This window comes from Anabas testudineus, chromosome 19, assembly GCF_900324465.2.
Source record: "Anabas testudineus chromosome 19, fAnaTes1.2, whole genome shotgun sequence".
NCBI lineage: Eukaryota > Metazoa > Chordata > Actinopteri > Anabantiformes > Anabantidae > Anabas > Anabas testudineus.
Genome location: NC_046628.1, coordinates 10,963,641 through 10,979,622, shown reverse-complemented (window position 1 = coordinate 10,979,622; position 15,982 = coordinate 10,963,641). Strand labels below are relative to the sequence as shown.

Below are 15,982 nucleotides of genomic sequence, written 5' to 3'. Positions count from 1 at the left end.
TTTATTTGATTTTAATTATGGTGATTCAGTTTTGTTTGTAGATAGGGAACTTTTCATTAATGTTACACAGATTGTGATTGTTAAGTGTTAGAAATAAGTCATTGTTTACAATTATTAGTAAATATTCTGTAAATGCATGTGTTTTAGATTTGCTTTACCTTTGCTATGACTATTTAGGAAATCATATTTCTTATCTAGAAAATATCCCCCTGAATTTCCATATGCTAGAAAGAAATGGCACCCAAGAAGGAAATATCCATTTATTTGATATAGTTAAATAAATATAATTTGCTGTTCAGAGGATTATGGCAAACTGATTAGCATATCTGATATGAATTGTTATGCATGCATATGTAATTACATTTTGATGGGTAAAGGAGAATCAGTTTTTTGTCTGCTATCCATGTCAACAGAGGTAAAATGTGCGTTTTTGACAGGACACCAGCACCTCCACAGTCGCATTTGACGGGATGTGTAGAGTTTTAAAGGCAGGCCACTTTGCATAAAGTTAAGATGTACCTTTGTACTTTTCTTGTGTGCTTCCGGGAATAGAAGCAAATTCTCACCCAAAATTAAAAAAGTGACAAAAGACAGACCTTTCAAAAGGATTAAAAAAAGCTTCTTTTTTTTTTTTTCTGAGCAATAAGGTATCTTCTAAAAGTGCTCATTCTTTTTTAGATTACAATGCCTGATTACTTGGGTTTTATCTGAAGATGTGGAGCTCAGTCTTTATATACTGTAACTAGAATGAGACTGTTTCAGTGCATTTGCTGTATAGAACAGGAGATTTCACTACAGAACTGGTATCTGGTATATGGTTTCCTGACCTTAAGAGTGATCGTGTAGTCACTGTTGTTTTTCTCAACATGCTAACTAACAATAAAAATTGGTTACTGCATTAAGCAGTCAATTTTGCACAGCCGTTTATGTTTTACATCAAATGGGAAGGCAGTAATCACCCAGGAATCAGTTGTTTTCCAGAGGGGGAATCAGAAACTGGAGTGTATACTGTACAGGGGATCACTTTCATTTCAGTGACATTTTCCATTCTTTATACTTTCTCTTGTTATCTACACTGTTCTCATTGCAGATAGGCTTCATACATTCATCTGTAACAAACAGCTATTTACAAATTCCAAAAAGCCCGTCATATGGTTTGAAGATGACATAAGCCTTAACATTCAAATCAGTACTTCTTCTAGGCTTCCTCATCTCAATTACTGGTGAAATCGTGTTTCCCTCTAAGTTGCACTGCGGCTCTTTAAGATGTAACTCGACTTAAATGGAATATGTGGGTGTTTTCCTGTAAAAAAAAAAAAAAAAAAAAGATGTGTGTGCGTCTTGTGTACATACTGTTTTCAGATTGATGCTTATTGTTTTTCTGGTTTTACTCAAATACAACATTCCTTTTAATACCCTGACAGCAGCACAGTGACCACTTATTTATCCTAGTGCAAAAGGTGAGGCTTTAAAAGTGATTTATTAGTATAGTGTTTAAGTGAAGCAAAGATTTTGCAAAATATGTTGTTAAATTTTTTGTTAATCACATTTTACAACATCCACAATTTACTGGCTATTTTAAAATATATAAATTTACATTTTATGAGAGTATGTTTTTTAGAAGAAAGGAGCATTGTAAAAATATGATATTATCTAATTTCAAAAGAACATTATTATTTTATTATTATTTTTGGGGCATTTTAGCCCAATTTTGCTTTATTTGATAGCTTTAAAATTGAATTCCACACAAGAAACTTGGGGACAGAGAGAGTGTAACATGCAAGATCACCAGCTGGACTCAGATGGGGGTTGCTGCTGATATGTGGCACGTGCAATAATATTTAGGCTGTGTGCATATATGAGGATTTTATTTTAATCGTTAAGTATAATGTAATAATGAACTGCCCGTTTAGCTTTTATTTATTTTTTTGATATTTTGTAATTTTCTGTCACATAATTGAGCATTGTAACAATAATCCTAAACTTAAAAGGAAATAACAGAGCCAAGACTGAGTGATTGAGTGAAGATTGAGTCTGTGCTGTCGATCTCCTCTTTTCCCCACAGTAGGCGTTCTGTGGTTAGCTTAGGTCCCTGTGGTTGAGTATTGTTTGGGTGTGCTCTTTATCTAATGGGTTTTGTGGTCTGGGTCAATCAGGCCCTCCGTCTAGTCTATAATTACTCCAGAGAACTGTGGCCCTCACCATCACGATAATAACAGCCAAATCACATCAGCCATGACTTTCCACTCAGTGCTCCAGATTATGAGGACAGACAAATAAAAAATCAACTGGCTCGATTGCGATTGGTTCCAAAGTTATTTCAATCAAGGAACTAGATATCATCATTCTTGAGGTTAGAATTGGTTTCTTTAAGTTTGGTTTGTGCTTTTCTAATAGAAGGTAGCATTAAAGTACCTAATGCCATAGCTTCTTCAAACTTTTACTGGTAATAGAAAGATTGTGGGAAAGGATACTGTATCTAAGAAAAAAAATGTCCCCAACAGGTAATTGGTGTTCCATCACAAATTCCCTGTCTTTGTTTTATTTATTTAGAGTCGAGGGCTAAGTAAATATAGAAAAATAGAAAGAATTTGTGTTGAGAAAAAGCGATATTTTCATTCCTATGCTGGTGTTTGTCTTTGATTTTGCCCACCTCCTGCAGCCCACCTAGAAACCCTGTCAACGTAGGAAGAGAAAGCGAAGGAGGCTTAGTAAACACTTTCTGTGTCTGCTGCTGGTGTGTATTTAGTTTAGAGGGCATGCCAAGAGGCTGTTTTTCCATGGGTCGGGCGTCTGTAAACAAGCGGTACAACGGCAGCCCACTCTTCCACAATCGGAGGTGGCACACTCTGAAGTGTGTATGAAATGTGTGTGTCGGAGTGTTTGTCTTTTCGGGTGTGTTTTTTTTTTTTTTTTGGACATGGCATTCCCTCTTATTCTAGCCTATCTGGAGACAGAGAAAGGGAGAGAGTGAGCGAGAGTTTGTGTGTGTGAGGAAGAGAGGCAACCCCAAATCCGATGGGCCGCCAATGGGTGATGAATTATTCCCTGTCTGAGTCTCAGCATTGGTGTTATCACAGAGCCTGCCACTGCACTGGGATGACAGCAATGACAGCCCCCAGAAAAGATTTAGTGCTGACAAGTGATACTTCCTCATAATACATCTCCCTGGTCCTCTTCCCTGTCCCCCTGTTCCACAGCCTCTCCATCCACGAGATGAGTTTTTTTATCCCTCAACTTGTATTTGTTTAAGTGGGCAAGGTGGGGGGGCTTTTTGCCACCACTTTTGTGGCACAAGTGCACTAGGTACAGTAGATCACCTTGGAAGGAGGCATGGAACAAACCTCAGCGTGGTTGTTGTCAGTACATGTGTTATAGGGGTACACACACAGACACACACACACACACACACACATACAGATAGTCGCACACATAAGCACAACCTGCATGTGTATGACTCAGTTTGTCACCGAGTTCCATTAGGGGGCTCTCGTGTTTAAGGAATGCCTGTTGTGTTTTTGTATCAACAGCAGTACTAAGCCATATTTCCCCACTTGTTTTCTCTTTTTGCTCTCCTTTTTTCTCCCTTTTCTTCTTCTTTTTGTCCTTCCTCCTCATCCTCCTCCCTCTGCAGAAAAGGTCACGTATTGCCTACAGTGATGAGGTGCGCAACGAGCTCCTGGGGGATGACGCCAGCTCCTCAGAGAACCAGGTGAGGTGCTAATCAGGGGCCCAACTGACACCAGTGTGGGTGGCTGACTGGCCCCCAGGGTGAGGCGATGGGCCCCTCATATGGGCCATCGAGAGCTGAAACCACAGTATTGTCACCAAGTCATGCGGAAGGAACACTGTTTAATGCAAAGCTGGGCTGCCAGTGAGTGGGCTCAGGGCATGGGACCAGTGTCTGGCCAAAGCCAGATTGTGACTGACACACACACACACACACACACACACCAAGACCTAAACACAAACACACAACCAAAAACCTGGCCTCCCACTCCAACGATCCAACAGCTGTTCTCCAGCGGGTGTGGACTTAGGCCTTTTAATAGATCCTCCATCCTCCATCCAGGTCCCCACACACGCTTTTTTCCGCATTTCGTCTTTCTTTAAACGCCAAGGGTGGCGAACCTGCACAATGCACATACTCAAAATGAATAAGCACATGGCTCAGTGTTACTAATAAAATAACACCGAATTATTTTAATAATATTTTAGTGCAGTACTTCAAAATTATAATGTAACTCCTAAAGATGATTTATTATTAAAAATTAGCCTTTGATCAAAACTCTGTGTTTTAGACATTTAGATCTATTATCTATCAACATATTCCCAATTGGATTATTGTTTATTAAAAGATGGTGAGTGACATTTTGTTTGAATCTCAGTTCAGCTTGTTGAATTCGAGGGTTATAAACAACAGATGAAAACCACATTAGCAGTTTCCATTCATTGTCGGCAGAGTCTACAAAAGATTAATTCACATCGGTTCTGAGAGTGAAAATGAAGCAGAAAAACAATTATCTCGAATTTTGATCTTAATTGCCCAAAATATGCCACACATTCTTTTAAACTTAAGTTGTTTCGAATAAATAGTTTTGAATACATGTGGAGCTGCATCAAAACAGTGATATATCAACGGATTCAGCAAACAGCGTTTTAACATTTAAGACGCACTTACCTACTGCTCACTTGCACAGCTGCCACTCATACAAAGCCACTCTCAACTATGACCAAACGTCTTTTGACTAATTATACATTACCTTTTAGAATTGGCTGTCAAGTCGCAGGGTTACTGTGTCTCAAGAAGCACACAATAACACACACACACTCAAATGCAAATAAATACTTTGCATTTTAACGTGCACACTCAGAAGAAAGAAGATGAATACTCAAATGCATATTTGCACATTTAGTCCCACAGTGCTTTATGGGAATATATTAAGATGATTCACAGCTAAGCAAAGCTAAATAAAGTTGTCTGTTTTTTTTTTTTTTTTTTGAACAGTTGCCTATTATCATTTCAATGATAACCCATGAACTGCACATCTTAGAAACGTATGTATCACGAGCCAAGATGTGTAATTGATATGCATATTCCTGGGAAATTAGCAAGACACAAAAGTGATTCTGACATTTTATGTAGAAGTTAGAAGGAGATTTGCTGTCAGAAATGTCACGTTTCAGACGCTGATGGGCTCTATCAAAATCTTGTCAACGAACAGCTAGGAAAGGTTTCACATTTCATTTTATGTCTTTTTTTCCTTTCATTAAAAATTTAAACAAAAATATTTAAAAGTAATATTTATAAAGCTCAATGAAAATTGTTGAAATAATAAAGATACATTAGTGGGATTAAAACTGTTGAATAATATTTCTGTTTTATCAATGTAAATATTGTATCAAAATAATGTTTGAAAATAATTATCAAAATATTTTTTTATACTTTTAAATAGTATGATATATTACTAAATGAAAACCAGGAAAATTCATACATGCTCAATGATTAAAAAGAAAGAGGTAATTAAATGTAACATATAAAGCTCAGAACTATATTCACAGCTTATTTCTTAATTTTAAGTTTGTATGGGCATTATAATAAAACATATAAAATGTAAAATAATATGAATAAAATACGAGGTTATGTAGTTACTTAATTATATTGTACAAAAACATAATTCTTTTTGCGAATTAAGCTCATTATGCACTTACTAAAGGTACAATAAGTCACATACTGCAATTTTGATTTAATTTATTTTTCCCTCTATTTCTCTTTTGATTAAATATTTCTAGGACCTAAATCTTATTATATTTAACTTACATTCTATAAATTATTTAACTTTAAAAACACAATAATAATTAGCAGTAATTATGTCTGATATGAAAAAACTATGATTATATATCGGGAACACTCACAAAGCCACAGAGAGGGTTCATGCTGGGGGCAAAAGGAAAGTAAATAGATGATATACATTTTCCGGTTCTCTCCCAGGAGCCGTATTTACCTCATTTTCATTTTAAAACTTGTGGAGATAATACTTGTCTTGGTCTTGCTGTGAGTGGAGTACTCGGAACTTCAGGGTTTTTTTATCTAACGAGACGGCGGTGATAGGAGAGGGGAAAAGATGGTGGGGGCCGGGGCAAGTCGGTCAATTTAATTCCTGACGATCTGAAAGAGGTCAGGATCATTTCATATAGCCCTGGCTGAGCAGATCATTACCAGTCACAAATCTGTTGGTTACATGGCAAGGATTTATAGCTAAGTAAATGGGGAACCGTCATAAGTTCTGAAAATGGCGTGTTGGCCCTGCGATAATGGCTAAAGGACGATTTAATAGAGTTCGGCATTTATTCGTTATCTGTATGCGGACAGAGCCTGAATTGGCACTATCACTCGTTTTTTTAATAATGTGGTAGGCTACCATTGCACATTTTTTTCTTTCTGTTTTCTCTGCATGCAACACACACACACACACACACACACACACACACACACACAAATGTTGGTGCACACACACGGATGCCACACACAAAGCAGCAAATGCACACACATTTTTCACACGAACGCTATACGGAATAGTTTCGATTTCAGTCACAGCAGAAGGCTTGGCCACAAGAGATTGTGCTGGTTTGAGCCGGCATGGACCAGATTTTACAGGCTACAAAGGAAGCAGATTACCACTTGTATCGAATTCCGTATTGGATAAAAAAAAAATCTTTTGTTTGAAAAAAAATTGCTGATTATCATAACAGAAAAATTGCAGCAGTGCAATTTTGAATACTGGCTGGCATCACAAAAACACAAGGAAAGGCGCTCATGCAGGAGTAATTATGACATTTACAATATTCTGTATTTACTGCTCTGTATCTCTTGTGCAACGCGACCATCGTTGGTTGTACTAAAGAATAGATGCCAAAGAAAAATAAAGCTAGACCGGAAGAAAGAAGAAACACAGCTCAACATGGCCCTCGTATAGTTTGAACAAATCCTCCACGAGGACTTACAATCAGTCAGGCAGCACAAATGAGCTAGAACAAGTTTTGTTTGGTACCCATTGACTGATGGCAGAGCCGGGGTGAGGGATCGCAGGATCTGCTGGGTTTGTTCAAGCCCCAAATAACCACATCCACAGTGTAGTTTTAAACTTTGGCCTCTTCAATAATGCATTCTTAGTGGGGAGTTGTTGCTTAAGTTAGAAAAGACAGTTTCCACTCCAAAGTGCATCTTGTTACTGCAGACATTTTCAAGGGTAAGAGCGCTTCAGAAAAACATGCAATTATACTTGTTTATCTCCCACATTACAGATATTGACAACATTTTTTTATTTGCAATGCTAAAGTCAGCTGTCACAGACATATTTTATCATTGGTGGAAAAAAACAAAAATGGTGCAAGAACTATTTTTGTGATCATTCTAAAATTATAAGGAGAAATGCTGTAACAAATGCTCTCTCTATAGTGTGAAATACTTGATTTTCTTTTAATTTTTTTTTATTTAGTGTAGATTTATCTTGGGTGCATTTTCACATGATACATTTCTTTGAGTGTGTTTACTAGAGTACATAATTGCATACAGTACAATATAGTATTTTATTTAGCTTATTTAGGAAAACTGTATAGGTAAATGTGTGTATATGTTTGTTCATGAAAGTTGGTAAAAGTGGTTTTGTTTTGAATTATTTTAGCACAAAAATGGAATTTTCTGTCTCCTCTTACTCTTTGAAAACTCTCATGTGATACAAAATTCAAAATAAACAGTAAAAGTAATCGCTTGGCCCGGAGCCTGCTTTTAGACCTGCTAACCTTTAATGTTGTCCAGGAAATCGGCGTTTAAAGAAAAATTACCTTTTAACCGGCTTATTGAGACATTTGTCCTTGTTGCCCCGTTGAGCCAAATCGGTTTCATTCCCATGATGAGCCCCAGTCTTCCTTCCTTCTCTACAGCCCTCAATGAAGAACAGGCAGGGGAAACAATCATTTTAATTGTTATTAGGCATACTTAATGGCAAATGGGATTATTGTCTTCCCTCAAATGTTTGATTCATAATCAGAGATGCAAGATTTTCCAGGACAGGGAATAGGAATAGCATTTCTTATTTGCTTCATTTTAAATTCGCTATTCTCTTTCATCAAAAATGTATAGCTATGCTAAGATTCATTTTTCATGATCTGTGGCTGTCTCGATAATAAGCTGCATTGTATGTATATGCAATGTTAACCTCACATGACTTTCCATGCTTAATCTAAACAGCATACACCTTTACTGAGATGCATAAGCTACAGTATGTGAAATATTGATATCAGCATTGAACAGTGGTACAAATGGAGTGGCTCAGCATGCTACCAACCCAGTTCCAAAGGGCACATATTTCCCAGAGAATTCAGCAAAATCATAGATGAAAAACATTTTTCTTCAACATTTTAATCATACTGTAAGTGTGCAGAGTGTATTTTACTCTTTTTCGCTCTTCTCCTGCTATATCAACTTCTGTGATGTGACTTCCTTGATAATGTTAGTAGATATTGCAAGTCGAGCAATCCAATCCCTCTCCTTGTTTAATGTGACAGTGCCAGGACTTGATCTTTGTTTGTTCAAAAAAGTCAGCCTGAGCGGCGTGTTTAGCTTCGTTTAATGTGTTTGTCTTGTGATTTCCAAATGCTAAACATGCAAACGGATAAATCGTCAAGGTTAATTCTGTAGCCAGCCACATGACTGATCTTCTTCCTGCCATGTTTTTGCTCTTTTATCTCTCCTTCACTCTCTCCATCTTTCTCTCCTCCCTTTTGCTCTCATGATGCAGTTGATAAAGTTGCGTGAAGAGGTAAGTGCTTCTCTTCTCTAACAATTTAAATTCTGCTTTCCCACTGAAATTTCAATTTGCCCTCCTGTCTCCTGAAGAAAATTAAAATCAGCTCATTTGGACACTTTTTTGCATGTCTGACTGAACAGCTTGAAGGCCAAGCCAAAGATAATGAATTCACTGAAAGCCAGTATCTGTAGTTTCCTCTACCTTAACTATTAGAAAGTAAAGATAAGATATTATTTCTGATATACCTTTTTGAAGACAAATATTAGGGAATGAAACAAGACTTGGAGTAGCTTAAGTTATTGGGCCCAGCATGGTTTGAACTGTGGTATGGCTGCTTAAGATTTACTACCCTTACTTTTCTTGAATGGGACCAAATGAGCTTTCTGCCCTTTGTAATGCATTAAATAAAAGTTATCATTAGTTATGTGATATGGGATTTTGGCTAAACATGGCTATACACAATGTAATCGTATAAGCATATGGTGATTACTGTGAAGTAGTTGTTGTTTTGTCATTCACCATCGCATAAACATCACCATAATTCTTTAAATATATACCATTGTTCAGCCTGTATAATGTGCAATATAATATATTACACACACTACACGTATACACTATAATGAAACTGCCTCAGCAATTGGTCAATTGCAAAAATCTCGAATCGCATTTATATGCTTTCTTTTAAAGTGTCTGCTTGTATATTGTTTAAATTTATTAATCCAAAATAATTAGACCATTGGGTCATTATTTTATTATTGATATAACTTTTCCATAAACGTTTCCTACATCCTTCTCCATTAGCAACAGGCACTGTTTTCTTCATTTTGAGGTTGTGAATGATCAATGATGCTGGACAGAAGTAATGGTTCTTTGAACTTCTATGTGATTATAACATCTGAAACTCTTATACAGATGCTCTAATTTGACCTGCTCCTCTCATACACAAATTGACCTTCTAAATTAAGTTCAGTTAACAAGCAAGCAGCATGTGTGGCTGCCTTGACAAATTTGTCAGTTTATCACACTTCATTTAAAACTGACAAACTTTTTACGTAAGCCTTACTTAATTTAAAAAGTGATGAGTAAAGCTTGGTCATGCAAATCAACACTGGAAAATTTTAAGGTAAATCAATTTAGGCCAGGCAGTAGTGGTATAAAATAATTTAAAATCATGTAAATGTGAATGTGTTGTATGTAGCCTTTAATCAGAAACATACGTTGTTGAACTTCCTAGCAATTTGTAAGGAAATAGAAACCACACATTTTACAAATACAGTTGATGCACACTCAGCAGTTCCATTGTATATGCTATATTTTAATTATGACTAATGCAGATCATGTTTTGGGTAAAGTGTTTAGTTTTATCAGTAGCTAACATTGTATATTGTCCTCGGAAGTATGGTTAAAGTTGCATTTGCAGGTGTATTTACAGTATGTTGTTAAATGTGCCTTTGATTGAGACTATGTTGAAGAGAGTTTGTACTGAAGCTGAGTAATTCAGTTCCTATCAAAGCCTCTCCATTCACACCTATCCATTATTTAGAGCACCGACCTGGCCCAGATGCCATGTTATCACACTTTTTTCTTTTATTTAGCTGTACTTTTGTTTCCCCTTTTTCTTCCCATCTTTTTTGTGCATTTCCTCCTAGCCTGAGGGTCAGAAGACATTTTGCGTTACCTCAGCTGTCTACCCCTTTTGGAATGGCCCTATCTGTGTAATCGGGCTTGATTCTGCACCCTTTTCGCCATTGCACTTTTCCTCTGCAGTCTTTTACCCTTATGCTCTTCTTGCATTTGAATCAAAGACTGGCACAGCTTATACACACTTAAGCCTTGCTTTTAAAAAACTATACTTTTTTTCTTCAGCTGAAAAACATGTTTAAATATTTAGCACCCATATTCACAGCTGTTTGACACTTGTAATTCCTCGTCTTACAAGTCCCAAACAAACGGCACAGAAGATCACACAGTCAGTCTGAATCACAGCTGTCATCATTATTCACTTTGACTCTCTCCCACCCTTATTGAAATAATAAGGAAATCATCTGAACTTTGGAAAATGGTGATAGTAACCGTCTGTGTTTGATATTGAAAAAAGGCAGGAGAGCGAAAGAAGAGGGGAGAGATTTCTTTTGAGCTACAGCTGCATTGTTCTGGGGCTCCCTGTTAATAACTTACAACTGAAGAGTGTTTCTTGACGCAAAAAAGCACAACAAAAAAACACCATTTTCGTGGTTCCTAAGAAGATCTTTGTTCAAAATGTAGGTGTCAGATGAAAAGGCATACATGCATAGCCAGAAATGATGGTGGGGGGATGCACCGGTGCACTCACAGATGCACAATATTTATCGTATGTTGTATTTAAATCCTTAGCTAGGAGGCACTATGAGACGATCAGATATGGTTTTGATGAGATACTTAGTTTTTCTTAAGTAGATAAATGGCAGTTCTGAATTGCAAGCCAGTATCTGAGCTTAAATAGGTGTTAGTCTGTGTGTGTGTCTTTACCTTATTCCGAAGGTTTCACAATGGTTATATCAGAACCACAGGGACCCGGCCTTGATATGGGACAGTGTAGCACAGTAGGGGCTGGCAGCCACTTTGCATTTCCATCAACAAAAATGCTGACAGGGATGTCTTGGATTTAGCTTGATAACTGCACAATAAAATCTTAACTGAACACTTCGATACATTGAAATTTTGGTGACTGTTGTTGTGTGACATTCATCTAGTGGAACAAAATCGATTTACTGGAGTAAAAATCTCCTCACTTTAGATTAAGTTTGTAGACCTAATCTCTGTATCAACCTTGACTGTGACTATGTAGGATATGTGTAGGATGTTTAGTTTTAGTTGTACATGTTCGTTTTCATTATTTTCCATGGTACCATACGTTCATAGCTGGATTGTTTCATTATTGGGGCCATCATAGTGTGCCATTACTGGATTCTTAGTGGCTGAACTCTCACCCTTTCCTTCAGGTTCTGTCACCGTCAAACTCGGGGCACATTATCCTAGTGATCACACACACATATACACTACTGCCACCACTACTCCCCAGCACCCCCTCCCACCTCACCCACCCACCCACAGTCACCCTCCCCTCCCCCAGGCCCTAAAAAGAAGACAGAACGAGGGAGAGAAGAGAGAGAGAGAGAGAGAAATTCAGGAGGAGAAAGCTTTGAAGTGGCTTTCCATCGCAGTGAGTCTGCCGGCCGTCTCCCCGAGACGTGTCACCTTTGCCGAGAGGGAATAGGAAAATCACGTTTCGAATGGTAATGATAACATACTAATCACTTGAGCTCTTTGAAGAACCCAGGGAGTGCGCTACTCTGTCAGTATCCCCGGCTGCCTCATGCTCCAGGCACACACAGGCACTGCAGCCATGGTCTAGGTGTATTAGCTTAAGCATTGCATGTCAATATGTCCCCTCCATCTCAGATGATCCATAGGGGCTCATTATGGCCCAAGCTTGGTATCCATTTTCTCCCATGTGCTCACTGCCATCTCTGCTGATGTCACTACCAGTTCCACACCCCTGTAACACCTCTCCAGAACCCCTTACCAAACCCTTTACCAAAAACACCTTGCATCCTGTCCCACACTCACCCTCTCCTTATTGCTTTCCTCCTACCTGCAACCCATTTTAACACCCATCCACCCACCAGTTCTCCTATTGCTCCATCCTCCCCTGCCCTCCCTTTAACTATTAAAAAGTATCTCTACAATTTTAAATGACATCTGTCAGCGGCGCGAAGAAAAAGGAAGCGAGGGAAAGGAAAGAGTTCAGAGGGAGTTTTCTCCTCCCTGCTCTTTTCCCATCCCTCTTATTGTCAAACTTTGAAAAGTGTGTCGTTGACTTTTTTTCCCTCCATGTTTTTCATTTCCTCTGAGTGATTAGCTGGTACACATTTTGACAGCTCAACCAAAACTAGAGATTTCACTTCTCCCCCTGTCCCCTTCACTTATAGTATGGGTATAAACCCTTTTTAGAGAGGCGGTTGTCATTCACAGCGTTGTTTTAGAGTGTCAAATGTGTTACATTTGATCAGCTTCCTAACGTAGCATATTAGAAAGGCCATGAAAACCAACAACATTTGAGTAAACATTTAACTCTTATGTTTATGCTGTTATACTGATATTCTCAGTAGGCACTGTACAGTCGATTTAATGAAAACTGGGTCTTACTTTGGACTTACACATAACGTGTCAGTAGAACAGAAAATATGGGTCTATATATGTTGTGTATGTGTGTGTATTTTAGATCAGTGGGTGAAATGTTGCACTCAACATAGATTACCAATTGACCCGATAGACATTACACAGTGTCTTTGACTGTCTCTGCAAAGGAATGGACTACTTTTATATGGAAATGTTGTATAAGCAAATGGGTTGCGGAAGCTAGTCTTTTAAATAGTGTGTTGAGTTGGCACTTTGTCACAAGGTGGAAGTAGTTTGGTTAGTCTTCAAGCAACCATAATACTCAGTAAACTACAGTCATAAAAGAAAACTTTAATCTAACATTTAATGACCAGACATTTCTTGAGACAAAGTGCGATCAAACAGAGCCTTCTATGAATAACGCACGGAAAAATTAACTGAGTGTTTCAACATGTTTAAAAAGCTAATACATCTGGAATGCCCTAGCTGAATGTCACATAACTGCATTATCTCTGGTTTGAGTCTGACAGGGGGGCACTTTGTGGCATGCCTTCCCCTCTCCTGCTAGCCATGGTATCTGTCTGCATCATGCCTCTCAACTATCCAATAAGGGCTAAAATGCCAAAAAAATTATCTTTCAAAATCAGATACTGAAGCATGGAACATCCTTTAAACACATTATGTTGTAGGAATAGGAATAGGATACATGCAACACAATGTAATAATATCATAATGGAAGATTTCCACATTTAAGAGACCCAACATGTAACTTGATGCCATCAGTCAGCAGATTTTTTTCTTGCCTTCCTTGTCAGACATGAACTGTCTAGATGTAGAGAAGAAACTGCTTTCAATTGATTCGCATACAAATTATATTAGAGACTCAGCTAACACCTTGAAAAGAAATGATCAAATTGCTTTTTGAAAAATGTATAACACACGTCTTTTCTTGATATATTTTCTGTGAACGCCATGCTTTCAATGGGCAGTCTTGTCAATTGCTGCTAGCTGTGAGCAAGCCAAGGGATAATGCAGTATGTCACACATCATGAATAGCCGTTTTGGGGCTCTGTTGTGGATAAACAAGAAGCAGAAAAGAAATGGGATGGGTTTTATTTGAGATCAATTTTACATTTAACACAACTACACTGATGTGTAATACTGTTTATCGTATATACATTTGACATTGTTATATTGGAAAAGGCTATGATGATGATTTTGAGCATGATTATTATTATTATTATTCAATAAATCTTACTAGACAAATAATATATATGTTGAATTACTATCTATAATTGTGGGTGATTTGGGCTTAAACTTCTCTTTTGGTAAGAAGCCATCACCTGGACAGGATTTCCTTTTAACTGGAAAGCATTTCAAAATAAAATTCTATTTTATCTCCATTTGCCATACCTCTTTGCCTTAACCTTTCCCTGTGCAGCACAAGGCTGTGCTGTGTACCTCAAAGTAGTTCTTGTTTTCATGTCCAAGATGAGGCAGCAGCAGCTCTCACATTGTCAGCGTCAACATGCATATACTTGATTTTGCATCAGCATATAACACATTGTCATCCATGAAGGTTATTGCCAACCTGGCTGTATTATGTTGTCACTGTGAATGTGGTCTGTCTGTTTAGGTGACAGTGTTGATGTGCTTCTTTGAAACAGGTCCCAGCCCTCTCAACCAATTTTTTGTGTTTGTTTCGCTAGTTATATTATTTTTTTCTCAATTTTTTTTTGCAGAGAGCACATCTGTTGGACAACACAGAGAAGCTGGAAAGGTCATCGCGGAGACTGGAGGCTGGCTACCAGATATCAGTAGAAACTGGTATGTTTTCTGTTTTGGATTGGGATGGGAGGAGTGGGGTGTGTTGGACGGGGGTTCAAGATAGTGGTGAGGATGAGTGAGCGACAGCAAATTGTCTTGCTCATATGCGAGGTGGGTGGATATGTGTGTTTGGGGGATCGGAGGGGTGGGGGGGTTGAAGAAAACCTCTTTCCTTGACGCCTGATGACATTTTCGGGAGCACATCAAAGGCGAGCCAGGGAGGGAGAGAGAGAGATGTACAGGCAACAGATTGGGTGACGCTTCTCCTTGCTCTGCTCCCGAGGAAAATTCAGGCACCACTATGGCGATGTGCGTCTGCGTGTTTTGTGTAGGTGTGTGTGTTGGTGTGTGTGTGTTGGGTCTGTAGTGGTATTTTTTTCACAAACAGACAGGGGGTCTATGAAAATAAACAACGTCAGCGTTGCTCCTGAAGTTCTTAATTTAGGAGTGCAGGAAGAAATATATATATATATAAAAAACATAATATCACTTTCTAAATAAACCATCTAAAAACACACAGACTCCTTTTTCTCTCATTATCAAGGATGGTTTTTTATCTTAAAATAGGAAAAAAGCTCATTGGGATCTTAAATAGATTTAACCAGTTAGCATATTTTTTTTTTCTTCCTGTCTTCCTTCCTGACAGTCGCCACATTATTGAGGCACAGTGTATTCCTCAGAGATGTATCAAAGCTCATTCTTTCTATGGCTTCGGTTGTACTTTTGAAAAAGTTTGTCAATTTACACTATAATCGCAGGGTGGCTGGCGTGTGAGACATCGACAGATTTAATAATTCAAGTCAAGGAAGGTTTGCACACAGACCACTAGCTTTTGATGTTCTCTGTAACTTGCATTCACAAATTCACAAATACAATCTGCATTCTCTGCTTAAAAATGTTGATTCCAGTGTCTTAGATGATCCTCCCGTTATCTGAGATTCTGAGACTATGTCAAATTCTGCGACAGCCGACAGATTCTTAATTCTACCCAGTTGTATCTTTCACTAGAGTGAAGCGTTATGATTTTAGACTAAAAGCTTGGTTGGTGTTAAAGAAGTGGGCCATGGATCAACAGTGTTCTGCGCCTGGTGATTTCTTTTTTTCTGCTGTAGTCGGCCCTTGACCCTGTGTCACTGGTGGCTATCTTATCCACTGTGTGTGTGGCTAGCTAAGAACAATGCCCA

At 38.1% G+C, this 15,982-nt stretch overlaps 1 protein-coding gene across 2 annotated transcripts in view; it reads left to right on the top strand.

Annotated features, from left to right (window-relative positions):
• The window catches only part of vti1a (vesicle transport through interaction with t-SNAREs 1A), a 106,105-nt gene that overhangs the window by 20,211 nt on the left and 69,912 nt on the right, over nt 1-15,982 (top strand). For both annotated transcript variants that reach the window (XM_026351265.1, XM_026351266.1), the window contains exons 4-5: nt 3,635-3,712; nt 14,714-14,798. In XM_026351265.1, the coding sequence (XP_026207050.1) occupies nt 3,635-3,712; nt 14,714-14,798 (163 nt within the window). The remainder of the gene's footprint in view (nt 1-3,634; nt 3,713-14,713; nt 14,799-15,982) is intronic.